Source organism: Ambystoma mexicanum, chromosome 9 (assembly GCF_040938575.1).
Source record: "Ambystoma mexicanum isolate Mex_15411 chromosome 9, UKY_AmexF1_1, whole genome shotgun sequence".
In the NCBI taxonomy this organism is placed as follows: Eukaryota; Metazoa; Chordata; class Amphibia; order Caudata; family Ambystomatidae; genus Ambystoma; species Ambystoma mexicanum.
This window is the reverse complement of record NC_090931.1, coordinates 1,260,783,389-1,260,810,552: the sequence shown is the minus strand read 5'-3', so window position 1 is coordinate 1,260,810,552 and position 27,164 is coordinate 1,260,783,389. Positions and strand designations below refer to the sequence as shown.

The following is a 27,164-nucleotide window of genomic DNA, read 5'->3' as shown; positions in this document are numbered from 1 at the left end:
TCTGGCTCCCGCCGCCTTCCAGGCCCAACAGGACCCAGAGTCTAGAGGACAGCTGTATGAGGATAGAGGTGAGTGGACTCTTTCTGTTCATGGATGGGCACGAGGAGCCCCAGAGCTAGCCACTGTAGGGCCGTGAAGAGGGTGGGAGGGGTAGATGAGGCGAGCAGAGTGGCCGTGTCCCCAAGGGGTGAATGGGCCCGGTACGAACGATCCAGGAGAGGCCGATGAGCGAGATAGACCGGGCCCGTTTAGCTTGGGGACATATGGCCCAGGTGGTTCCACTCACCACCCACCCCCGCTCCTCACCTCGTCTATTCTGCTTTGGCGGTGGTAGCGATGAAAGTTGAGACCTCGGGGTGGGCAGACTCCTGCAGCGCTGGAGGTTCCTTGTTCCGGATCCGCTGTGCTGTAAACGTGGTGGAGGGGAGCCTTGGGGCTCCGAAGTTCAAATGCGGAGGTCGGAGCAGAGAAGCCCCGGGAACAATGTGTCTCCCCTTGCCTCCGCAGCGGGATGTATGCCGGGCGGGATCTCCAGATGCTATAGGCGAAGGGCCTCCTGAACAGCGGACCCACGGGGGGCAGGGCGCCAGACCTGGACCCGGGTGGCGAGGTGGTGTTTCGCTGGAAGGTTGCGTGATGTATCTCCCTCGGTTTGAGGCCCCTGGCGAATGCTAGGGCCTGTACCCGGCGCACACAAGCGCGGGGGGTGGCGAGGGTCCGTGAGTGCTGCGGTCTTCGTGCGGGGAGGAAAGAGAAGGCTGCCCAGGGCTCTGGGGCCCATATGAGAGGGCCGGTGCGGGGGGCACCATGAGAGCGATGATTTCTCCCCCGCCTATGCAGTGGGATGTATGCCGGTGCCGAGATGCTTCACGGTGGGTCCGTTGCAACCGATGCGCGGCGGACGCTGCCCAGGGGATCAGGAGCTGTCACTGCTAGGCACGATGAGAAGGTGCTGAGAGAAAGTCCGACAGAACGGGAGGACGGACCGGGATTGCTGGGCGGCTTCAGTTACATGAGTGCGCTTGCCCCTCCCCCACATGGGGAGGCCTCCTTCGACCGCGTTGATGCCGCCATCTTGGATTTGATCGGGGCCCGAAGAGATAAACGAGCCGAATTGACCTAAATCGGACTCGAGGCGGGAACCCTTTTTGATGATAGGTGCGGCGAAGTTTCATGAGCAATCGCTGTTAGTTTCTTCCCATAATGGGGTCTGGAAGCGGCGGAGATTATGTTGGCGCCTCGGGCCGTGCAGGAGCTCCTAGGAAGCCGAACCAGTCATGGCGGCTCCGAGCCACGCCCCATATCAATTTTTTAAACATTTTTATATAAAAATTCTTTTTAATTTAGATAAAAAAATGTATTAATTTTTTTCATTTGTATATACATTTTGTTCATTTTTATATAGATTTTTTTAATTTTGAGTTAAAATCAGATATAATTTTGATATTAAAATAACTGATATCAAAAATGTTTGATATCAAAAAGAATTTGATCTAAAATGTAAAAATATGTTTGTACTTTTTTTATATCACACATTTATTATTTCAAACCAGATATTTTCATAGCACATTTTTATTTAATTATTTTTATAAATACAAATAATATAACATTTACATAAAATGATCTAAAGGCTTAGCAAAGGCCAGCTTTATATAACATCATGATGTCATACACCCACTCCCGCGTCATCAAAGCATCCCCAACACCTCACACTCGCCGGCTAACTTCTCACAACTCACTATGCCCTCGACCAAGCAGCAGCGAATACACGCTCTCGTGTTCACAGCGGTTCTGCTTATTTTAGGGAATCCCGGGCAGAGGTTCCATAGTGGCAGGTCCCTGTGAAATGGGTGAGGGTTACCGATCAATCTCGCCCCAGGATCTTTTCACAATGGGGGCAGTACCAGAGAGCGGAGGTCTCAGGGTCTGGTAGCATGTCGCTCGATTTTTACGTGTGGAAGTGGAGGGCCATCATCAAACCAGTATGCTGCATATTGTGCCTAGGCTGCCAACCATTATTTTCCAAAGCCTGGGGCCGCTAGGCCACCCTGATTATATGATCTCGTGAGTGTCCCATTTTAGTCTTCCAGCATGCCACAGGAATCTGTTTATCTCTGACCTCAGCTCATCAAACAGCGCAGTACAAGGCCATATTAGGATATTCAGAAAGCGGTACAGTAATTGCTGCAGTATTATCATTTTGACGAGGGACACGCTGCCTTTGAGGGTTATGGGTAGCTTAGCCCAAGTACGCAGCTTCCGCTTGAGCTGTTGTAAGTAGTATCCAAAGTTTTGAGTGTACAGTGAACCCTGCTGCCTCGTGATTATAATCCCTAGATACTTGGTCACAGTAGTTGCATTTTTCGAGCACTGCCCACAGAAATCGCCAGGATACCGAATCAAAAGCCTTCTCAACATCCAGTATAGGAGCAACTGCCCCAACATCAGGATCAATTTGGGTCAGGATGTTAAATAGGTGCCTCAGGTTGAGAGCTGTGGAGCGGCCGGGAACAAATACAGACTGGTCAGTATGTATTAGGTGTGTCAAATCGGGGGCGAGCCGGAGGGCATGCACCTTTGCAAACATTTTAACATCACTATTGATGAGTAGTAGAGGGCGATATGAGCCACAGTGCATTGCAGGCTTACCAGATTTAAGAAGCACAGTAATCGCAGCTTCTCTGAGTGTGGGGGTAGGAGGGGGGTAGCTCTCCCTTCGCACAGGCTTCGTCCCAAAAGGCAGACAGCTGAGTTGTAAGGAGGGACTAATAGCATTTATAAAACTTCATGGTGAGACCATTCGGACCCGGGGCCTTACTAGAGAGCAAAACTTCAACAGCCCGCTCTATTTCCAAAGCCTCAATCGACCTGTCAAGGGCCTCCCTAGTCTCATCGGAGAATATTTATAACGGCAGTCCATCTAAGAATTTAGCTATATCGGAGTCGGGTGCCTCATCTTTATTTGAATAGAGCGCTGCATTAGGCAGAATACCTAATTAACACCCAATTCGGAGTGGAATTAAACCCCTTCAGAATCCTCAATTAGCAGAATGTGGCGACCACCCTCCTCCTGCCGCATTACCCTAGCCAGTAGTCTACCCGGCGTTCCCCCGTCTGCATATTGCCTTATTCCTGGGTTATCAAGGAACTTCCGCTCCCTTTCTGCATGACCTCTGAAGCTGTCCAGTGCCTCTTTAATTTCACCTAGTGTGGTGGAGCTCGGATCAATAGCGTATTGTTTTTCGAGTTGCTTAAAGGAAGCCTCGCTCTCTCGAAAAGTTCGGCGGATCGCCCTGAGAATCCCTGATTCTTTAGCCAGGGCCATGCCGTGGATATAAGCTTTAAAGGCATCCCAGAGGGTAGCCAGGGAGTAATATGTGCCTGTATTTATCCTGAAGTAGTCGTCTACACATTCCCCTAGCTCGGCCTTAAATACAAATTCTAATAGTGCCTGAGGCTTCAGCCTCCAGGGGTGTCTGGGGGACTGTTGTTCGACCCAGACCATCGTCAGGGTGATCAGAGAATGATCGGACTATGTCCTGGGGAGTATGTCTGCATACAGAATCAAGCCAATTAGTGTCCCAGACACGAGCCACCGGTCAATTCTAGAATGGGAATCATGTACTTTTGAGTCTGGGGATGTAGCCGTCTCCAGGCGTCCTCAACCCCCAGTCCAGTTTGTCTCTAAAATATAGTCCGGACGGCCCTAGTCAGCTGCCTGGCTCTATTCCCGGATCTGTCCAGGCTAAGGTTGATAATGGTATTGAAGTCCTCGCCCCACAGGACAGGGATTAGAGGGTACATTGCCAGCAAGTCTGCCATCTGAGTTTAGAAGTCTGTGTCATCTATATTAGGCCTGTAGATATTGAGCATTACCACCTCTAGGCCAGCTAGCACACCATGCATCAGTACATAACGCCCAAGGAGGTCCACCTGTGTGGCCTTGGGTACATATTGTAATCACTTATGGATCAGGACACCATGGCTTTGAGTATAGTATTGTGTGTAAAAGCGCTGTGTTCCCCAGCTTTTAGCAGACCTATTACAGCCTGTTGCCAGTGCATGCGCTTCCTGCAGGAAAAGAATGCAAGCCTTGTGTTGTTCAGCATATAGCTGCAGCTTCCGCATCTTAGCATGGTTGCCCAGACCTCCAATATTCCAACTCATGCAACTCAGTGTGTCAGCCGCCATCTGGCCATTGTAGGTGGTAAGTCCCAGTGTGGCCCAGTCGTAAACACCTTGTCAAAAGAGTGGTAGCCCACCAATAGCCCTAATGCACATGTCAAGCATTTTCCTTTTACCCTTCCCCATCCTCCCTCCCCCTCTGCCACCCGCTCCCAATCAGGGTGGTGAAAACGCCATAAGTGAGATGACGACATTATTTACAATTTAGCATGGGGGGACTTTTTGCGTCATACAGCCCGGTCCGCAACACAGCAGGGTAGAGAGTCGCAAGTGTAGAATGCACAATATCATACAGTTAGAACCTTTGCAGGGGGTAAGCAGTAGTTGGCACTGGGGACCCAGTGCAGAAATACTTATGAGTCATGCGCTGATTCCTTAACAAGGGCCAGTAAAGTCAGCCATTGGTGTGGTGAAAGGTTAAGCAGGTACACCCAGGGAAGTGTTGGTCCAGGAATTTCATTGCTTCTTCGGGGATTGTGAAGAAGTAAACTTTCTCAGAATGCTCTACCCTTAACTTGGCGGGGAACAGCATAGCATACTTGACACACAGGTCACGTAGTCTCTTTTTCCCAGCCATGAAGGTCTTTCGTTCCTGCTGCCCTGTGACGGAGAATTCCAGATACATGTGAATTCGGTTAGATCCCAGCAGGAGCTCTCCCTTGGCCCTGGCAGCCCGCATCAGTGCACCCCTGTCTCGGTAATTCAAGACCCTGGCAATAATTGGGCGAGGAGGGGCCCCTGGTTTAGGCTTTGTGGTCAGCAAACAGTGAGCGTGTTCTAAGCCAAATTGAGGTAAGAGCTTGGGGCCCTGAAGCAGGTAGAGAAGGGTGCTCTCCACATAATCCTCCATGAAGCCAGTGATGTTATCCTCAGGGACCCCAATTATGCGTATGTTATTACGCCATGACCGGGACTCTAAATCCTCATTTTTCTTGCTGACAATTTGCGCCTGCTTGGTGAGTGCAGTCAAATCAGTTCTGAGCGAGTTGATGCCCCCAGCTAGTCCAACTCTGGACTTTACCTCAGTGACACGAGTATCAATTTTCTCCATGCAGGCCTTTATGGGCTAATCGTGCCACTCATGTCGTCAAGTTTGGTGTTGAGAGCTGTGAACCCCTCATGCATGAAGTCCATCATCTGCTGCATCTCCCTGGGCTCACCAATGGAGGAAAGGAAGGGGCCCGCCCCAGCTTAATCTGTTTCTCCTGGTGCTCTGGTGGCAGTTTTGGTGAACATTTTTATGGAGCTTTGCTTTTTGCCCCCTCCTTTGGTCATGATTGCGCCTCTTATTAGGATGTTGGGTGGGTGATCTGATTGAGACAGTAATTACCAGTAAGAGATTAGGATCGACTGCAGGTATGTAGGGTGCAATGTCCCAATTATTACCCCCAGCCCCGTGGGCTTGTAGCCACTAGAAGCTGCTGAGAATGCAGCCTTGCTGGAGAAGCAATCGCAGCCCGTATATAGCGGTTCTTTTGATGATGTGCCACAATGCGCAGAAGAGGAAAAACAGTTATAAGGTACGTAGCTGTCATGATGCCAGCAGCCCCGGAAGCAGGCATCATGCCACTTGGAGCATGCCCAAAAGCCCCAGATAGGGGCTGTTTGGGTGCAGTCCTGGCGCCTATGGCGCCAGGCTCATAAAGATAAAGTCAGTCCTGGCACCATGGGCGCCAGGCTCATTATTGATAACTTACCTGAAGCAGACCATGCTGCATACTCAACTGAGGCAGACCATGCTGCATGAAGACTCAAGCAAAATGAGGCTTAGGAGGGACTATTTTACTGAAGGGACTATTTTGTTACTTGGGTGGGGCTGTGGAAGAATACTTACCTGGATCTTCTTCCAAGGCTATTTAAACCACGCCCGGACAGCCACACATGCTTCGCGTTATTCTGCTTGCTGCAGCGTAACACTCACCGTGTTTTCAGCAGCTCCAGTCTTCAGCCACGCCCGCTTCAGTCCTGGGACTCCTGAAACAAGAAGAAAAGAAGGATAAAGGTTAGAACTGGAGTTTTAACTTTAATCCTTACCTGAATCCTGATCCATTTCGCCACGGAACTGAAAGACAGAAGTCTTTGAAGCATCGCTTCGCATTCCTACGGCGCCGCGCTGAACTCACCTGCTTGGCGGTACTTCAGCATTCCATCACGCTCTCTCCATCTCGCGGCCGCCCTACGACACCTAAGGAGACAAAGACAGCAAGGTGAGCAAGGGGACTCTCTAAGGCTATAAAAGCTACCCCCAAGGACTTACCTGATTTACCACGGGAGGTACTCACCTCATCTTGGGTCGGCGCAATCAACTCTGCTTCATCGCCGTACCCCGGCCCCTAAGGGGAAAACAACAATAGACCTATCTTACCAATTGCCATTTGGAAATCTTCGAGTGGACTAATCGGCAACCTGCAAGGAATCGGACAGAGTGAAGATCAGACATTTGAACTCTTATGAACAATTGGACTTTAGAGTCAATACTGGAACTCAGCAATTCCTCTATGCCAGTGAAGTAACTGGTCATCAACGCGCCCTTGCGGTCGACGCAGGATGGAGAGCTCATCCTTCCAAACCATCAGGTGAGACTAAGGAGGGGACGTCAAGAGTGATCTGTGGGAAGACAACAGGAGTGGGGAAGGTGGGTTGACACTCAATTCCACGGGTGGTTAATTCCTCTTCTCCTTTGCAGAAGAATATTCTTGCGAGCCAGACAAACTAGGCTGAGCGGGCCAGTCCAGTCAGTTATCTCGGCGCTACACGTCACGCTGGTGGAAACAACAGCGGCCCAGTTCCGGTCGACGCCCCCGTGGGAACCAGGTGAGCGTAACAGTAGCACTCTGGTACAGAATCACCCTGGAGAAGGTGGCCTTTTTATTCGGGGGAGGAGCGGATGGATTCCCCAGCAGGTGTCACGGGAGATAAAGGATTAGGGTGCATGGGTGCACAGTCACTTACCGCACTGATGTTGGTAAGGGTAGATGGTCCGCTCCATGAGCTAGAGAGTGTTGGGTCGACAGAGGCAGCCAAGGCTAAATAATTGTGGGTGCACATGAGCCCCTAGTCTTCAGGGTCAGCAGGCAGCCACTCGTGGCATGGCGCGGGTCTGTACATTCAGGACAAGTGTCACTTGTCAGAGCGGGGGGCACAAGTGCTGACAATGTTCAGGTCCAGCAGGGGAGTGAGCGCATCCCCAGGGATCAACCCACTGTTGTTTTCAGCAAAGTTGTGCACAGTTAGGGCGTTTATGCTGCTGTGTCAGGGTCGCCAATCACTGAGCCACCAGTTCAAGCGGCCATATTGTTCACACATTGTGCAGTGTGCCCAGCAGGGTGGAAGTACGAAGATCCCGGTAGGCAACTCCTGTCAATGTTGGGTATCTGTCTAGGTGATTCATTCACAAGGAGTGTGGCTAGAGGCCGGAGCGAGCATCAACCCCTTTCCCCTCCTCAAGCGGGGCACCACCACAGTCCATAGGGGATTCCAGTAGGTTATTTGCTTCTCAGAGCTCCGGTGACACAGGGCAGTAGAGTTATGTTTAGCGGATCCGAGATTCCTTATGTGTCCTGTCTCTCCAATGAGGATAGGCTGTTTCTTGCTCTGTTGTCTTCACAGGGGTTGACCTTGCAGCCGGGTCCAAGATTCCTGGCTGTTGGGCCTGATGGTGCTCGATAGCGGTTATTTCCCAGGCCTTGGTCAGCCCCAGTGGTAGCGGGGCACCTCTCGCGTCCCTCTCCAGGGCTATCCTCCCGCTTTGGCACCTCCAGCCCCCACCCCAGCCCACTGGGAGCTGTGGCGTGGGCACATCGTCAGGTGCAGCCATAGCAGAGCAAGGTGAAGGTTGCACACAGGAGGGCCCCGGCAAAAAGGAAGGGGGCCCGTTTGCTGGGTCACCCCTGCACCCGCCCCACCAGCACCGCCATGGAAGCGGGACGTCTGGCTGGCCCGGGCTGCTGTGTCAGCGGGCATGCAGGAGTTAAGCGAGCGTGGGGGTGCAGGTAACGATCGGCATCCTCTGCCACAGGCCACCCCCGCACACCCCCAGTATCAGTCCTCTGCTTCGGTGCCTCAGATGCAGCGAACTTTGTAGCGTAGCTTTTGCTAAAGCACCATCGGTTATTGAAATTCTAGTGCTTGAAGGATGTTCATGTTACAAGTACGGGATGACCAAGTCAGGTAACCTTAAATAGGGTCAAGGCAGGCAATGGCTAAATTCACCAATAGGGCGGAAGTGCTAATCATCAGGTATAAGTGTGGTACAGTAAAGTATAGAAGTCATTAGTGGGACTGAAAGTGATTTGGGTAATGTACACAGTGTAAGGGTGTCGAAGAAGGAAACTGGCACACAGGCAGCATGATTTTGGTCATAAACTTTTATTATGGAAAAGAGGTCCACGCTATCCCTAACTTCGAAGAGGGATTTCCCTGCCTCAAAACTAATACTAAAATGGATGTCAGATAAAGTATAAACCACCGTCCTGTATCAAAAATGTACTTCTATCCCTCACACTATAGAACTAAAGTGTAAACTAACACAAGGGGGTCTCATCACGAGTTGGGCCTTAGCCCTTAAATGCAGCGATAACGCTATTACTGCTGCATTTAAGGGCTGGCCTATTCTTGAGTTTGGCCATAACTGGACGCATTGACCTCCAGCTGAGAGCTGGAGGTGAATGCGCCGGTGCAGAGGACATTTTTCAGCGCTATTTGTGCCAGCGCTAATAGCGCCTTCAGCGGCACTGGGTCCAAAGGACCCCGTCGGGAATGGGCAATTACAGCTAGGCTGCTTCTCGTGGTTCGGTGCAAATTGTGCCAGACCGAGTAGCTGTAACACTAATTGCATTGGCGGTATCCCAGTGCAATTAGCTCTGGGTTACCGCCAACCTCCTGATGAGGCTCAATGTTTCTTCTTTAAGGAGAGTGGCTTTTTTCTCCTGCTTCTGGACTGTTGCTTTACAAAAAAGGGCTGGCCCAATCTCGAGTTTGGCCATAACTGGACGCATTCACCTCCAGCTCAGAACTGGAGGTGAATGCGTTAGCAGGTCCTTTTCAGAGCTATAAGCGGTATCCCGGTGCAATTAGCTCTGGGATACCGCCAACCTCCTGATGAGGCTCAATGTTTCTTCTTTAAGGAGAGTGGCTCCTTTCTCCTGCTTCTGGACTGTTGCTTTACAAAAAAGGGCTGGCCCAATCTCGAGTTTGGCCATAACTGGACGCATTCACCTCCAGCTCAGAACTGGAGGTGAATGCGCTGGCAGGTCCTTTTCAGAGCTATAAGCGGTATCCCGGTGCAATTAGCTCTGGGATACTGCAAACCTCCTGAGGAGGCCAAATGTTTCTTCTTTAAGGAAAGTGGCTCCTTTCTCCTGCTTCTGGACTGTTGCTTAACAAAAAAGTTAGTTCAAACATAAACACCAAGAGGAATGACTCCCTTCCCCTGATTTGCAGGTTTCAAAACATTATTTACACAATGTTCTGTGCAGGAGAATGGCTCCCTTCTCCTGGTGAGATTCTGTACAGGTTCCAATAGAACCAGGCGGAATGATTCCCTTCACCTGCTGTCTTGATATAATGCACATTAAGGCCAGGGGGAATGACTCCCTTCCTCTGGTGTGACCAACTTGACTTATTTTTCAAGACCAAGAGAATGCCTCTCTTCTCTTGTTCTGCTCCTGACACACAAAGCCAGGGGAATGACTCCCTTCCCCTGGCGTCTTTCAACTTCTGCTGTGTTACCAGGAGAATGGCTGCCTTCTCCTGGTATTACTTGCCATTCAGGGCTTTCAGATTGACACACGCTTTGCCTTTGTAACTTGCTTTCAACAATGTCCCAAACATTCTTAGAATTCCAGATCCTTCTTGTGCGACTAGTGGACTTATCTCCGTCACTATGATGAGGAAGATTTCCTCTCTGGTTTAATGTCTCTTTGTTGGGGTCCCAGACACTTCTTATATCACTAGTTGTTTCCTGGTCCCCACTGTTTGTGATGGACAGTGTCCCGGATCATTACCTGGTGGCCGGTGGGCGTTTCTCCCCCACTGCAATTCTGCAGCGACCTGGTGGTCAGTGGACTTATGTCTGACACTCTCTTGTGGGGGATTCCCTCTTGTACTTGCTTGGTTTTGCTTCGGGTCCCAGGTCCTTAAATTGATTGTGTTCCAAACCCTGGCTTTTCTCCTCTTTATGCTAGGCCCACTTGGTTCACTCTCCTGCCAAGTACTACAACAAGGAAGATTACTTGTATCATCAAGTTCAGTTAATTTGCATTCAGTATTTCCAATTAACTTATATTTACTCCCAAACGTTATGCCCCTACTGGTTCCCGCTTTATACCCGTTAACTTAGCTGGCTTCGGGACGCTCCACCGGTTCTTCCTGGGTCTTGCTTTGTTAGGGCGCATTGCGCAGGCCTTCCTTGTCGCCCCGCCTCCTGCTCCATGTTCTTTGTTCCTGCTCGCCGGATCAGCAGTGTAGGTGCTGTTGTAGGATCTCTACCTTCTCAAGGTCACGCCACTGCTTCTCAGCCTCCAGTCACGTCGCGACCAGCTCCACGCCACCGGGCAAAGGATTCTCGCTGTCTGCTTCTCTTCTCCAGCGGATGACTGTTTTGGACTTCTCTGGAGCATTCTCTGTTCCACCTTTGATTCTCCCGGGCTGGACTGTCTCCCATGCTGCTTTCCCTCTTGGCCTGCCCACATCCAGGATGATTCTCTCTGTCACTGTGTCCTTCGTTTGTTTTTACATTGGTTTGGTGAACACTTCCCCGCAGAACACTAGAAACGTTTTCTCTCATTCCACAAGTCACTCTTCATGGCTCCCTGGAGCCACCTCCTCTCAGTACTTGCATTAGAGTTCATCTTTGCTTTTCTGACAATATTCTTCATCTCAGTAGATGAAACTGACATTTTGTTAGATTGTGTGTCTTGGATGATCTTCTTTGTCTCAATTGGTGAAACCGACCTGATATTACAATAGCACATGCCTGTGTCAGTCAGAGGGTGTGTGTGAAAGGTTGCTAGAGGTTTCGGGTAGGTTTGGGTTCATGTGTTGTGCCGCCTATCGCCCAGGTGGTCGTCATTATCCCTAGTAGGGGAGTCCCTCACCATGAGGTTCTCCCGCATTAAACCACCCCAAGCAGGACTATTGGGTAGAGGCTTCACCTCCCTAGCCTCATGAGAAGGGGTTCCACCCTGGAGGGAAGTCATGTCACCTAGTGAATCGTCACACCAGGCATATCTGAGGTAGATCTTCTGTTCATGGAGCCAGATTTTCACATTCCTTTTGAACCTCTTGAGGGCATATTCTTTTTTCAGAGTTATGGGAGGTTGTTCCAGAATTTCAGATCTTATACTTAGAGATCTTCTAGGGACATCATTTTTGTGTAGCGGTTCTGTTATTGAGGAGCAGCATAAGTCGAGCTACTTTATTTTGTATAAGGCGCAGTTGGTTTAGTGTGTTTTCCTTTACTTCTAGATAAAGACTATTACAGTAGTCTTGATGGGAGAGGGTTAAGAGCTCTGATCACCTCAATCTTCTTTGTCATTTCCAAGTAGAAAAACGTTCTACTAACGATGTGCAATTGGAAGTGTGATTTTTGGGGTACCAAATATATTTGTGTCTGTACTGATGGTTTGGTGATTGAAAATGATACCTAGATTCTTTACCTGGTCCAGCAGGATGGGTACTGTACCCAGCCCTACAGATGCAATACTCCCCAAAAATAAAAATAGGCAGTAAACATACTTGCAACAAAAATTGGAAACAGATAGTTAGAATCTTTTGCCCCCGCTTTCACCCACACAGCTCAATTGATATGTTTGGACCAGTAGTGCATGTAGTACCACAGGACGAAACTACTATTATTAGTGCCTGATGGGAAGAAGTAAACATATATCTATTAATGTACACGAATAACTAGGTGCAAAAAATAATTATTACTAAAACATTTCTGTTTTCCAGTTGAACCATATTTTTACTTGTTTATGAAATAATCCCATTGAGAATAGGATTTACATTTTTCTAAAACATATTTTTATTGATTTTACACATATCTTCAGCAATAGTTAACATTGATTGCCCTCTCCCCCTTGCCCCATCCTCCCGGAAAGTTCCTCTTCAATGTCTCTGCGTTTCGAGGTAGCTCCATCCTCCCTTAATTGAACAAGTCCAGTATCCTTATTGTGTGCAAACACCATTGTTCCATATAATCTCCTTGTAATATTTCCAGGACCGTACCCCAGTCTTTTCTAAATTTCGGGTATTCCCCTTGGACATTGTACATCATGCGTGTTCTATGGCTATGTGTGACAAGACTCGTCGTATCCAGTCAATTGCCACTGGTGGCTGTTTCTGTCTATATTTATGGGCTATTTCCAGCCATGCCCCTATTAGTAGCCCCATAAAATTGTGTTTCTATATTGTGGTTGTGTTTTTACCTTGAGGGTCACATAGCCACACTTCTTCCCCCTGGTTTCCCATATCTGGGAACATTGTCTGTATTTGTGCCTTGACATCCCTCCAGTATTGCTGTAGGGCCTGGCACTCCCACCATGTATGTCTCCAGTCCCCCTTCCATCCGCATTCTCTCTAGCAGGGGTTGGGTCTGTCACAGTACATCGTGTGGAGTCTTTCTGGCATGTAGGGCCACTGTGTGAGTATTTTCATCCACATTTCTCTAGTCTGTAATGCTCTTGTAAGTTTGTGTATTGCCCCCCCATAGGTATTTCCATCGTTCCTTTGGGATTGCACTCCGTAGAGTCTTTTCCCATCTTACTATGTATTGCCGTCTAACTACTTCTATTGGGGCATTTATGAACTTATAGGTGTACGAGACAAACTTTTTTTCTCCTGTGTCTGTCATGATATATGCTTCGAATGGGGTTAGTTCCCTTGTTGATGCTTTTTTGATTCGGGGGGTGTTCAACCAGTGACATAGTTGCTCATATTTGAATCTGTCAATGGTGTTGAGGTTTAGCATAGTTTTGCATTCCGCAAATGTTTTTATCTGTTGCGCCTGATAATGTCCCCGACCATTTTACATCCCGCCTCCTCCCATTTCTGGAATGCCCTTTTATTCATTCCCGGGGGGAATTCTGGGTTTTTAAGTATTGGCATAAATGGTCCTGGGTCTATGATCAGAGTTCCCCTCTGTGTTGCTTTGTCCCAAATACTTAATGATGCTTTAATAATTTCGCTAATATGTTCGTTGGGGTGTCTGTGTTGTTTCCCTAACCAGATAAGGTGTCTGGTGGGAGTTGGCGCTACCACTCTATCTTGAACCACCCACATTTTTTGTGACTTATCTTTTATGCACTCTTTTAATACCCACAATTGGGCTGCTTCGTAGTACTTCTAAGTGCGGGAGGGCACAGCCCTCATCTTTCCTTGACCGCACTGGGTACTGTTTTTTTTTTTCTCATATATAATCTACGATCAGTTTCGTCAGAGATTTAAAGAAGGATGGCGGGACTCTGATCGGTATAGCTTGGAACAGATACAGGAGTCTAGGTAAGATGGTCATCTTAACCGCTGTTATCTTATTCCACCAAGATATTGATAGAGGGTTCCATCTCATTAAATCCTGTTTGATCTCATCTAACATTTGGGGGTAGTTTTGGGCATATAGTTCCTATATCTTTCCAGTCAATGTAATCCCCAGGTATTTGACCCGACCCTTCGCCACTTTCAGCTGTAAGGTGGAAGCTATTGATTGAATATGTAATCTGTCCCCTGCCAGGATCAGGACTTCCGATTTTTGTCTGTTGATTCTGAAGCCTGATAAGGAGCTGTATGTCTCTATTTCCTGCATCAGGCTCTGGAGTGATTTTTCTGGGCTTCCTAGGGTCACCAGCATGTAGTTCGCATATGCTGCAATTATGTGTGTGTGCCCTCCATATCTATACCCTCTATTTCGGGGGTGTCTCTTATTTGTGACATTAGTGACTTCAGAAATATCGCATATAGAAGGGGGGATAGCAGGCACCCTTTTTTTGTCCTTTCTCGAACTGTACTTTCTTGGACAGCCCCTGTTCACTGCTATTCGTATTGTTGGGGAGTTGTTGTAGCCCCGGATCATATCTATGTAGGATTCTCCCATGCCCATTTTCCACAATATATGGAAGAGAAGTGTCCATTCAACTCGATCGAACGCTTTCTCCGCATCTAGTGCCAATGCTAAAGCTGGGGATTGTTATTCCTATTTTCTCCACTAGGTGAAGCATTCTCCTTATGTTGTCTGTTCGGTACAAACCCTGACTGGTCTTGGTGGATTAGTTTCGGGAGGACTTGCGCTAATCTATTTGCCAAGATTTTGGTGTATAACTTCGCGTCTATGTTAATTAGCGCTGTCGGGCGGAATGAGCTAGGAAGATGCGGATCCTTTCCCTGCTTGTGGAAGACCACCACTTTTGCCTCATTCATAGATTGTGTGACATTGCCCTTTTCTTTGAACGTATTAAATAATTCTGTTAGGATTGTGGCCAATATGTCCCTATATGCTTTATAAAATTGTGCCGTGTAGCCGTCTGGGCCTGGAGCTTTGTTCCTCGGGAGGTCCCTTATTACCCTATCTACCTCCTCCTCTGTGACGTCTTTATCCAGTTGTTGCTTTTCCTCTTCCAAAATTGTCGGGAGGGATGCCCCTTCTAAATACGACTTTTGTTGCCTCTCATCGGGATGATCCGAGGAATATAGGTTCTGATAGAATTGCTTAAATATTTCCCCAATGTCGGACGTTTGTGTTTTCATTTGCCCTTTATCATCTATTAGCGCTTTTACTGTGTGGTACTGCTTCTTCACTTTAAGTTGCCTAGCTAAGAGTTTATCAGCTTTATTTGCCTTGACATAGTGCCAGTGGTTCAATCGCAGCAGATCTCTCGCCGCTCTCTTTAGTGTGGAGTGATTCGTGCTGTCCTTGGAAATGTCTCTGTGATTTTTGTAATTTAGATGTTGGTTTTTGCATCATTTCCCTTTGGATTGCGCTTATGTTTGCCTCTAGTTCCTTTTCCCATAATCGGTTTGGTCTCTCCCTCTGCGTCTTGAGTGCTATCAGGTGCCCCCTTGTGACTGCCTTAAAGGCTTCCCATTGGGTGTGTTTTCGTATCTCTGGAAGGGTATTGTGTGCGAGATATTCTAGCATATGTTCCCTAAGAATGTTTCCCATTACTGGATCCCGTATAATTTCCTCTGGGAGTCTCCACCTCCATAGCCCTGTGTGGTTTTCTGCCAGCGATAGGTCTACCCATAGTGGGGCATGGTCGGAGAGCGAGATGGAGCCCATCTCCGCCTGCCGTAACTTCCCCAGAAGACCTGTCGAGACCCACAAATAATCTATCATTGACATAGTTCCATGAAGGTGTGAGAAGTATGTGAAAAGTTTTTGTCTGGGATTCACTTGTCGCCACGTGTCTTCCAGCGCTAAATTATTCATTTTTGGGTGCAGAGTATTAGATATGGTTCCCTGGTTCCTCTGACGAAGGCCGGATCTGTCTATGCTGATGTTCAAGTCTCCTCCCAGGACTATCTCCCCCTCTGCAAAGTGCTCAAACTTGTCCAGTGTGTCTTTAAGGAATCTTTCTTGTCCTGTGTTGGGGTCATATAGCGCCGCCAGCGTCAGGGTGTAGCCCTCCACTTTCGTTTTCGCAAATATATATCTTCCTTGTCTGTCTGCTTCTGTGCGGAGTATCTGTACATTATAGTGTCTTTAATGGCTATCAGCACCCCGCCCTCTTCTATTGTGCGTTTGCCTCTATTATTTGATTGTACCCTTTCAATCTGACCTTGCTTTTATCCTGTTCTTTAATGTGGGTCTCTTGAAGCATTATAATATCGTATTTCCCCTGCCATAGAAAATATTCCACCTTCTTCCTTTTGACTGTGGAGTTTAGCCCTCGGACGTTGAATGTGAAGATTTTTATCCCCATCCTATCTTGGGTATTCAGATTTCTATTCGGAGCTCTTGTTCCCATATTGTGTGTGAGTGGTCTTTTCTGGTTTCCCCCTCACCCCCTGACTCTTCCGCCCCCAACTTGCGAGTCTACCCTTCCCCTTCCCCCCCCCAAAACTGCCCTGAGGAGGGCGCTGTTTCCTATGATCGCTCAGGCGTACGGCCTTCTGTGCCGTGCCCCCTATCATCTCAGGGATAACTTGTAGGGTGTTCTAAAACCCCTCTGTATTCCAAATTACGTCCCAAGTGCCCCCCCCCCCCCCTGGCACCTGAGTTTGTGTGGATGGTTCGCTCCTCTCTTGCCCTCGAGTGTTCGAAGTGGAGGTGTCTTGATATTGGGCAAAATCTTCCTCGGGGCCAGCCCTTTGAGAGCAAAAATACCCAATTCAGCCCAAAATACAGGTTCTATTGTGCTGAGCAGTGATCTCATGCTAGTGACAAATGACACCCTCAAAGTGTTATTAGCATATTTATTCTAAGCAGTGAATTTCATATACATTTGGGATTCAAGTTAGAGAATATTACAAAGCATAAAACAAAGAGCAATGCAAAATATAGTGAAACATGGAACTTAGATAAACATAGAGAAACATAGAGAAATATAGAGAAACATAGAGAAACACAGTCTTACGTCCCTTAATCTCAGCCCTGGGAGACCTGGGTTTCTCATAAGCTAGCTGTAAAACAAGCCCCGCTCAGAGAAAAACAAGGCTGGAGGACACCGTGAGAGCCAATTCCGGGCACCTGACTGTACACGAATCAAGTCCACAGGCGATCTCCCCCTGATCCCATGTGTGCATGGATACTTTATAATCTCTTGCTGTCAGTCACCATGACGCATAGTTCCAGAACTTTCTCTGTGAGGCTGGTTCATGGAAAAAACCCAGCTCTCTCTGAGATGCTCCCTGCTCGCTCCTACCCCCTCCCTTGTTCCCATCTGCGCTGGCTGAGGAATGTCTTATCAGTACCTTCCCAGAGAAAAGGAAGATTAGCTTGGAGCCAGGGCTAACGTTAGTGAGGCTGAATATTCTAAGGGAAGCAGGGATGTATTAACCCCATCTGCAAGCTCTAAAAGGCATGCACTCATAGCTTAGTGTTTATAGCGCTTAAGACTGGCTATCTAAGCGCTATATAGGTGCCATGATGTTCCAAACACTCCAAAAACCTATTAGCTACATAGCTAGGGGCCCTCCCTGCCTGTCTATCAACAATGCTTAATTTGACCTATTTCATACTAGGCCTGCATATTCCTTGTAGCTCACTACTGCATAATGGAAGTGCTACAACAGACTACTGTCAGCATTTTTAGCACATACTTTGAATACACTATTGGCTTTCAGCGGCTAATGCTGTCATCTAAAGCCCTGATTGGCAAGGTTGCAATTTCGTGTATCACTACAGGAGGGTCCTGCCAAAATGAGGTCCCTCCTCTGAGAGTGTTTGTAGGTCTGATGGTGGCCTTCTATTTCTTTGTCGTTGGCCGCTTTGCCTTTTTATCAATCGTTTTCCATTCCATGCTGTTTTCCTCGAGACTGCTCTCCATCTGCTTCTTTCTTGGTGTTCGCCTTCTTGGTCTTGTATGTCCATTATTTACATTCCTTCTTCACAAGTTGTTATCCTCCGCTGTTTTCCTTCCCATGAAAACAACAGACCAAATGGCAAGGTCCATTTATACCTTATTTGTTTCGCTGTTAGTTCTCGTACCACTGGGCCCATTTCTGTACGCTTTTGCAGCGTGGACTGCGCCAGGGAATAGGAGGTGAGCGCTACCAGGACATCTCGTGGGCGGGATCCCGGTTCTCCTGTTCTCTTTGGACCCACTCGATGCACTCTATCGGCACATCCTCCTCTTCCTTCATATCCAGGATTTTCTTGAAAACTTGTTGAACTGCTTCTTTTAAGTCTTTCTCTTCCGTCTCTACCATATTTTTAATCCTTATGTTCTTCCTCCTGGCACGGTTTTCTAGATCCTCACATTGTATTTTGAGGTTGTGGGTCAAACATACTAGATGTTCTGGGTTTCTGCGGATTGTTGTGTTTCCTTCTCTAGGTTTTGCATTATTTTCTCCAGGGTGTCTGTTCTCTCGCCAAGGTTCGACACCTCTGTTATTAATTCTTGCACCACAGTTTTGATCTCGCCTTTCATTGTCTCGAATTGAGTCTGCACTTTGGCCATGAATTGGGCTTGCAGTTACCCAAACCACTCTTTCATGTCATCCTTTGTCGCCATTTCTGCGGTTGAAGCTTCCGAGTGTGTTTTCGTGGTTCTCTCTTCTTGATTCCTTTTCCTCGCCTGTAATGTAGAATCCGGCCCCCAGAGTTGTGGCAAGTTCTGCTCTTTACTTCCTTGTGGGGTCTGTTGGTTGGCTGTGACTGTTTCCCCCTAGATCTGGACATTGATGCTGTTAGTCTGTTGACTGCTGATGCTGTCGACGTGCTTGCCTTTTCCGGATGGGTCCATCCTATCTGGGTGTCCGCCTTATGGCTCCGGTTACTTTCTTGTTCTCCTTGTTCTCTCCTTGGCTTCATGTGAGTTTGGGGTTCACTGTGGTTATCTGTCGCCTTTACCCCCGACTTTCTGGGGGTCCCCAGTATTGGCGTCGGTGTTGTGTCCTGTATCGCAATATTCCCCGTTGCCTGTTCTCTCCCCTTCTGCAAAGTGTCCACTGGGGGGGTCTTGCGCGGTCGTGGTGAGCACCTCGTGCTATGCCCCAGCCCTTGATGGTTCTGCAATCCGAGGGGTGCAGATGGAGGTAGCTTTCCCTGTGTGACCCTGCTGGTGGACAGGGAGGTTGCTGCTGCTGCTGAGATCACTGCTGGATCGATCCCTCTCACTGGCGGTCCTCGTTCTCCCCAGGGTGGAACCCCGTTCTCACCGTGCCTGTGCTCCATCCTTGCCCTCCAGTGCTCTGAGGGGGTTGGTGGTGGGGGTTGACTCTGGTGACCCCCCCCCTATTGTCTCTGCGCTCACTCCACGTGGTGTGGGGAGCCCTTTCCCGGCAAAGGGTTGTCTGCTTGTGTCTTTGGGTCCCCTCCCCTCTGCATGCTAAAGACCCCTGTGGAGTCTGCTTTTTTTTTTTTTTTCAGCCTCAGCTGCGCCCCATTCCCGCTTCACCCACTGGCCGTCGGTCTCAGACCTGATCTCTAACCTCTTCCGGCGTCCGGAGCTTTTGCTGTGCTATCCTCCGGATTTACGCTTCCTCTGTGGGCTGTGTTGTGGGACCTCGCGATGTTCAGTTCATCGAAGGCGGGGATGGGGGCGTCTGTTGCTTGTAACCCGCTGCTCCGGCGTCACTGCGCGGCTTTCCTGAGTCCCTCTGCCTCTGGGCGTGGAGGCTCCTCTGCTTGTCCGGTCCCGGTGTCTGGTCTGGCGTTCTTCTCCGCTTCCGACCGCCTTCTTGCTGCCATGACACTCCGACTCTGACTTCTGGCAGACCTTTAAAGTAAGGAGAGTGGGGTCGGGGTGGCCATATTTTCGGTCTGTCTTTCCTCTTTCCCCTTTTGGTCTAGTCATCTTCCCCTTTTGCTATGGAAAGGACTCCTTTTAGGTTGTGCCCTAAGTGTAGGGTCAGATATCCTTGGAAGGACGAACACAGGACGTGTAACGCCTGTCTCCCCCATCATGATGAAAAGCGGTGTGCGGCCTGCAAACTCCTTTGGCCTAAGACCTTTACGGAGCGATGTGTAAAGCGGTGGGCCGCGTACCGTATGTTGCGGGTGGAAACCCCTTCCCCCACCGCCACACCCGTTGAGAGTGACGCTGGCACTTCAGATGACCAAACATCCGTTGCAGATGTAATAGACCTTGAAGCGGATACTTCTACGTCCGCCACGCACGTCCCCGACTCTTTAAGGCCTGACCCTGGTCACGCTTCAGGGACAACTTCAGGTGACAGGGGTGTACAAATGCATCTCACTAAGCACACAACCCCTACGCCTGTTTCAACGTCATCGTCGAAAAAGGCAAAAGCGCCAGCAGGGCCGTCAAAAATGTCAGCGGTTTCCTCGGATCATGCAGATCCAAAGCCTTCCCCGCATCCGCATCAGCGTCTTGCGACTGGGCAATCAAAAACAAGTAAGGGCGCTAATCCAAAAGCTTCACACATCGAAGCGCGGAAATCGGATGCTATGACGGTCCCGAAGGCCGCGGTAGGCCCAAAAATCACGACTAGGCCTCTAGTCGAAAAACGACCGCTAGGTGCCCTAACGCCGCAGAAGGCAATACACCTACCAATAGACCGTCGGAACCTTTATCTCATGCCGATTCGGCGGTTATCGAGGACAGAATTGAGAGAATTACAGCAGTTTATCCCGGTTCTGCCGAAAATCATGGGGCAAGCCGCTGACAAATCCTTTGATACACCATGGGGGTCCTGATTCTCACGATACTTATGAGGACAGTCAGGAGCCTCTTTCCAACACTCTTAAGAGACACTTTTCGGTGCTGTATGGAGGAACATGACTTTTTTTAACCCATAGGCCCTCCTGGTTCCTCCAAATGGACAAGGGAGAAATTTGAAGGGTGTATGGACCGTCTGGAGAGAATTATCAGTTTTTCTGACCATCCTTCCCCGAAAAGGTCTCGGGGAGAGCCTAACCTGCAACCTACTCATTATCAAGAAGATCAGCCTTCTGTCCCCGTCCAGCAGGAAGACATTGTCCACATGGACACCTATAGGGACATTTACAATGAAGAGGAAGAAACTTCCTTTCTACAGGATTATGAGGAGGAACAGACGGATGCCACAGACAATTGGGAAGAAACCCAGCACAAGGGAATGGACCCATGGACACTTCCCCATCAAGATCAGGACACTGATGTATTGTGTTTGGTTTCCCCTCCGTCCACTCCCGCGCGTCAGGCCTCGCCTGTAGATGACCAGATGGCCTTCAACTCTATGTTGAAGAAGGCAGCTGAACATTTTCAGATCTCTACTCAAGAGGATGTGCCTGAGCAGGACTTTGTAGAGGATATTCTTAAGGAGAAGCCTCCATCTAGCCAAGCCATTCCCCTCCTTAATTCCATCAAGAGAAGGTTGGCTCCCTCCTTGGTATCACCAGCTCAAACCCGGGCAGTGAACCAAGAGTGGAAAAATTGTTTCGCCCGTCTCCTTCCGACCCACCATACATTAAAGGGCACGCCATCCCCGATTCTCTGGTAGTGACTACCACCTGGAAAAGAGCAGGGGTACCCCTTGCCACTGGGGAGGCACACCCAGACAAGGAATCCAAGAGGCTGTATGCCTTGGGCAAACGATTCACCTCGGCTGCCGCATACACTATGCGTATAGCAAATAATACCACGCTGTTGGCAAGTTATGCCGACGCTCAATGGAACCTACTCCAAGAGGGCCTCCAGGAGGACCCAGAACCTGCCAGGTCCAAACTTCTCTCTATTGTTACCGAGGGAAGGCAGGTGAACCAGAATGTGATAAAGAACACTCTGGACACGGCTGAGACAGCAGGCAGGCCTCTGGCCCAAGGGACCCTACTCAAAAGACACGCTTGGCTGCGTACCTCAGGGTTTAAACCCGAAACTCAGGCCTCACTCATCAATAAGCCTATTGAAGAAAGTAACCTCTTCAGGAAAGCGGTTGATGAGGCATTGGAAACAGCCAAAAAAGAGCATGAGACTCTTTAAGTGTCTGCAGCAGATCACACAAAGACCTTCCCCCCCAGAGAGGTAATAACGCCCGGCGGTCCTTTCGACGGCAGTCCCGTGCAAATCAAAGTAACTATGGCACAGGGAGTTTCAATACAGGACAAACTTCAGGAAGCCCCGCATACTACCCTTCAAGCGGGCAGCGACGCGGCAAAGGCAAAGGGAGAGGCCCCAGTCCGAGAGGAGCCACAGGCTCCGGTCAGAAATGACCATCAGATCCACGTCCCCTCCCATGTTTCCCTGGTCGGGGGGCGATTAACATCTTTCCTCATGGCATGGAAGGGGATAACATCAGACCAGTGGGTCATAAAGACGGTTGCCCACGGGTACTGCGTGGAATTTGCCCGACCTCCACAATTCAGACCACCACGCTCACGGCACCTTTCACCGGACCATCTGGAAATCCTGAATCGAGAAGTGGAAGCGTTGCTGGGAAAGGACGCCATAGAAGCCGTCCCTATTCTTCAATTAAACAAGGGTATTTATTCAGTGTACTTCCTTGTACCCAAAAAGGACCTCACCATGCGCCCTGTTCTAGACCTGCGCCTAGCGAACAAGTTCATAAAACCTCAGAGGTTTTGCATGGTAACACTACAGGAGGTAACCCCACTGTTGAAACAAGGGGACTACATGGCAACATTGGGCATGAAAGATGCATACTTTCATATTTCAATGTTGCCAGCGCACAGGAAATATCTATGGTTTATGATAGAGGACATGCATTACCAATTCAAGGAACTCCCCTTCGGCATCGCTTCGGCACCAAGGGTGTTTACCAAGGTCCTGGCGGTGGCTGCAACACACCTGCACAGACTATCCGTCCCAGTTTACCCTTACCTCGACGACTGAATCATCACAGGGGATTCGTACAACACCTGTTTTTCAAACACCCAAAAAACAGTAGATCATCTCTTCAGTCTGGGTTTCTCGATCAACGAGAAGAAATCCAGTCTACTCCCCAGTCAAAAAAAACGATTTCTGGGAGCTCTAATTCGGACGGAAGACGGCCTCGTCTTCCCCTCCAACGAGCGGGTTCAGAACATGCTTTTCCAGATCCCTCAATATGTAGCCAGTCGGGAGGTGACGGTGCGCAAAGCCATGCGTTCACTAGGAATGATGGCGTTGTGCATATACTTGGTTCCCCATGCGCGGCTGCGCATGCGTCCCATGCAAGAGTGGCTGAACAGCCAGTGGTGTCAGGCCAGCGGAAATGGAAAGATCTGGTAGTTGTCTCGCCAGCCCTCATTCTCTCTCTGCAGTGGTGGTCAAGAGAAAACCTCTTGAAGGGGAAGACCTTAACCACCCCTGCAGTGGAACCCACTCTGACACGGCAGACACATCTCTTACAGGGTGGGGGGGGGGGCTCACCTGCTTCAGCAGACAGCACATGGAGTGTGGTCCCCTCAAGTAGCATCCAACCATATAAATTTACTGGAGCTATTATCGTTGTTCAAGGCATTGAAGGCCTTTCAGATGCAACTGCAAGGGAAGCCAGTGTTGATTCTAATGGACAGCCAGGGCTATCCAAGCTGTCCCAAAACATTTGGATATGGGCTCTCAGACACAAGATGTTTCTGTTGTCCCAACATGTTCCAGGGGAACTCAAATCTTCTGGCAGACGTGCTCAGCAGAGATTTTCCTCTGCTCGAAGAATACGAATGGCATCTGCAAGAAGACATTGTTTCCAACGTCTTCACAGACGGGGGCTTCCCAAAGATCGACCTGTTCGCAACTCTGGAGAACGCACAATGCCCAGATTAAGCCTCCAGGTACCTGCAGAACCGCTCCAAGGGGAACTGTCTCTGGATAACATGGCCAGGGAAATTTGTCTACGCTTCCCCCCCCCCCCCCGACTCCCCTTCTCAACAAGATGGGGCACAAGATGCACCAGGAACCAGTTACCATGATACTGGTAGCCCCCATGTGGGCCCGCCAACCCTGGTTCGCTCATCTGATGGAAATGTCCCTCTCCCCTCCAGTGAAACTACCCTGCCTGTACAACATGTTGTCTCAGGACAGGTGAGAGACCCTATACCCATGCCCGCAAACTCTGAATTTAGCAGCTTGGCTCCTGAGGTCATAGAGTTTGGACACCTACAGCTCTCTCAGGGGTGCATGGCCATACTCGGGGAAGCTAGGAAACCAAACACACATTATTGCTATGCCAGCAAATGGAAACGTTTTGTCATCTGTTGTAATTCCAAGGGTGTCAATCCCATCGATTGCTCACCCGCACACATTGTGCTATACCTAACCCATCTGTTGGACACTGGGTTGGTCTTCAATTCCCTAAAGGTTAATCTGGCTGCACTGTCAGCCTACACCACATCACAACAAAAGGTGTCGTGGTGGAAGATACCAGTGATGAGGCCTTTATGGAAGGGGTTAAGAGGATTTATCCTCCCATTTCTCACCCAGCTCCTGGGTGGGACCTAAATGTGGTTTTGACCAGGCTCATGGGAGCTCCCTTTGAGCCTATGCATAAAGCAAGTCTAAAAGACCCGACTTATAAAACGGCCTTCCTAGTGGCTATCACTTCTATCAAAAGGGTTAGCGACCTACAGGCACTTTCTGTTCTAGACCCCTTTGTCACAGTCCACAGGGATAAGGTAGATCTGTGCACGCACCCCAGATTTGCGCCCAAATTCATCTCGAAGTTCCATGTGAACCAATCGATTGAACTACCTACCTTTTTGCAGAATTCCACTAGCATGGCCTAAAAAAGCCTACACACACTGGATGTGCGCAGGGCAGTCATGTTCTACCTGGAAAGAACTAAACCACTGAGGAAAACAAACCAATTTTTCGTTTCAGTGGCAGCTGGTAGAGAAGGGGATCCTGTCTCTAAATCGGCTATCTCAAGGTGGATTGTCAAATGCATCACACTATGTTACACTCTTGCTAAGAGAAAACTGCCCTTCAAGCCCAGAGCACACTCTACTCGAGGCACTGGGGCTTTCTTAGCATTCATTGCAAACGTTCCCATTTGCAAAGCGGCAACCTGGAGTTCTGTACGGTGTCCGGTCATTTGGTTGAAAATAAATGCTCGAATGACCATTTGATCGAATCAAAATGGTCGAAAAAAAAAGGTTGAATTTATTTATTAATTTATATAATTTATTTTAGTTTGGGTTGCTTAAAAAATATTTTTTAATAAAGAAAAAGGGGGGTTGAGGGAGAACCCCCCATAAAAAAAAACATTCGACCTTTTTTTCCCCACCATTTTACATCGATCAAATGGACATTCGACCATTTGGTTTTCGACCAAATGACTGGTAACCGTTCTGTACACACCTTTACAAAACATTATTGCCTAGACGCTCGTTCTAGGTCTGATTCTCAGGTGGGAAGAGCAGTGTTAAGACATTTCATTTGTATTTTATTGTATTTATATCGCCCTTTACTCCAAAGTGCTTTACATGAGAACAAGTAAACATACAGCAAGCATAAAATGACAATTGAACCACAACCTGATAACAGCATAAAGAACAACCTACAATATTACAACGGAGAGGAGGGTGTAGGAGGGGGGAGGTGAACAATGGAGTGGTAGATGATAGAGGAGTTAAGGACGGGGGAAAGTGAGGGAAGAAGGGCGGAGAAAGTGAGACAGGAATGAAGCGGGGAAGGGAGGAAGGGGATTGGAAGGATGGAGAGGGTAAGGAAGAGGAGGAGTATGAGGTAAGGGTAAAGGGGAAGAGAGGAGGTAGAGAAGGTGGGGTGCTAGGGAGGTGAGTGGACGAGGTAAGATTTTAGAGAGGAGCGAAAGGAATGGTAGGAGGGAGAAGAGCGGATGTGAAGGGGGAGGCGGTTCCAGTGGAAAGGGGCAAGGAGTTGGAAGGAGCGGAAGCGGGAGGGGGTGCAGGGTGGAGGAGGAGGAGAGAGTAGGAAAAGATTAGCAGAGCGGAGAGGACGAGAAGGGGTGTGAAAGGAAAGAAGGGAGGAGAGGTAAGGGGGAGCAAGATCATAGAGGGATTTGAAAACAAGACAGAGGAACTTGAACTTGAGTTGGGAGTGGAAAGAGAGCCAACCTAGAGAGGTGAGGGAGGAGGAGATGGAGTCAAGAAGTGAGAGAAGGCATAGGGAGCAGAGGGACGAGTGGTAGATGGATTTAAGAGGGGAGAGATGGGAGGATGGGCGTCCGAAGAGAAGGGAGGAACAGTAGAAGAGTCTGGAGAAGAGGAGGGAAGTAACTCAAAGTTTAGTGTCATGAAAGGTAAGGAGGGGTCGAATTTTATGAATGTTATAGAGGTGAAAGCGACAGGATTTAGCAGTGAGAGAAATGTGGTGAGATAGAGGTGAGGGTCAAGATGGAGACCAAGGTTGCAGGTGTGGGGAGAGAAGGAGAGCTGGGCGGGGGGAAAGAAAATGAAGTGGGGAGGGGATGGAGGAGGAACAGTGATACCAGGGAAGAAAAGGAGTTAAGTTTTATCAGTATTCAGAGTAAGGAAGTGTGAGGACATCCAGGGTTTAATAGCAGAAATGCAAGAAGAGAGTTTATCATGAATGTCAGGAGAGAAGGAGGAGAAGGAGAGGAAGAGTTGGGTGTCATCAGCATAGAAGTGGTGCAAGATGCCAAAAGAGGAGATAATAGGAGCTAAGAACGAGGAGAGAGAAAAGGTGCGATTAGAAAGATAAGAGGAGAGCCAGTTAAGAACGCTGTCCTTGAAGCCAAATGATGAGAGGGAGGTGAGGAGAAGAGGATGAAGAGAATGCAATGCTCTGTGGTTACCACTGGATGTTGGACTATATGCACAGCATGTGAATCTAAGCAGATACAATCATCAGAAATGCTATTACGGTAAGTAGTGCATGTCATATTTTAAACGTCAGGGTGCTATCATCAAGGTAGATGGTGATCCACTTAAAGACAATACCATCTACTCCCAACTGAACTTATAATCTTTGTATTAGTGCCTGATGGTTGTCTGTATCATAGGCAGTTGATAGATCACGTGGTACTAGGGCTGTTAGTGTATTCTTGTCAAGTGATTTTAGAATGTGTTTTTTCATGAAAAGGGCACTTGTTTGGAACTCTCTGCTGTTTGAGCACCAAGCTTACTCTGCAGATTTAGAGCAGTATCTGTATCAATGTTATTCAATTTGCTTTTCGCAGTTGTCTGTTACTCCCAATCAGTAGTAATCAGTGAGGATTTATGACTTTTTTTCTCACTTTTTTAGGAACGGACTGAAATTATTGACCAACAGTACAAGATTGAGAAAGAGAAACTGCAGAAGATTCGGCTTCTGCTGGTGAGTGAAACATTTATTTTGTCTCGTTATTAGCACATATTCTTATTTCTTTGAGGCGAGTCATTTTGGGGTTGCTGCATAATGAGGAAACAGAGAGGTGTGTATAAATCTATTTTCTCAGTTTGT

General features: G+C 48.6%; 1 protein-coding gene across 2 annotated transcripts in view; it reads left to right on the top strand.

The window, feature by feature from the left end:
- The window catches only part of CCDC93 (coiled-coil domain containing 93), a 2,015,088-nt gene that overhangs the window by 1,405,410 nt on the left and 582,514 nt on the right, over positions 1-27,164 (top strand). For both annotated transcript variants that reach the window (XM_069616593.1, XM_069616592.1), the window contains one exon: positions 26,967-27,038. In XM_069616593.1, the coding sequence (XP_069472694.1) occupies positions 26,967-27,038 (72 nt within the window). The remainder of the gene's footprint in view (positions 1-26,966; positions 27,039-27,164) is intronic.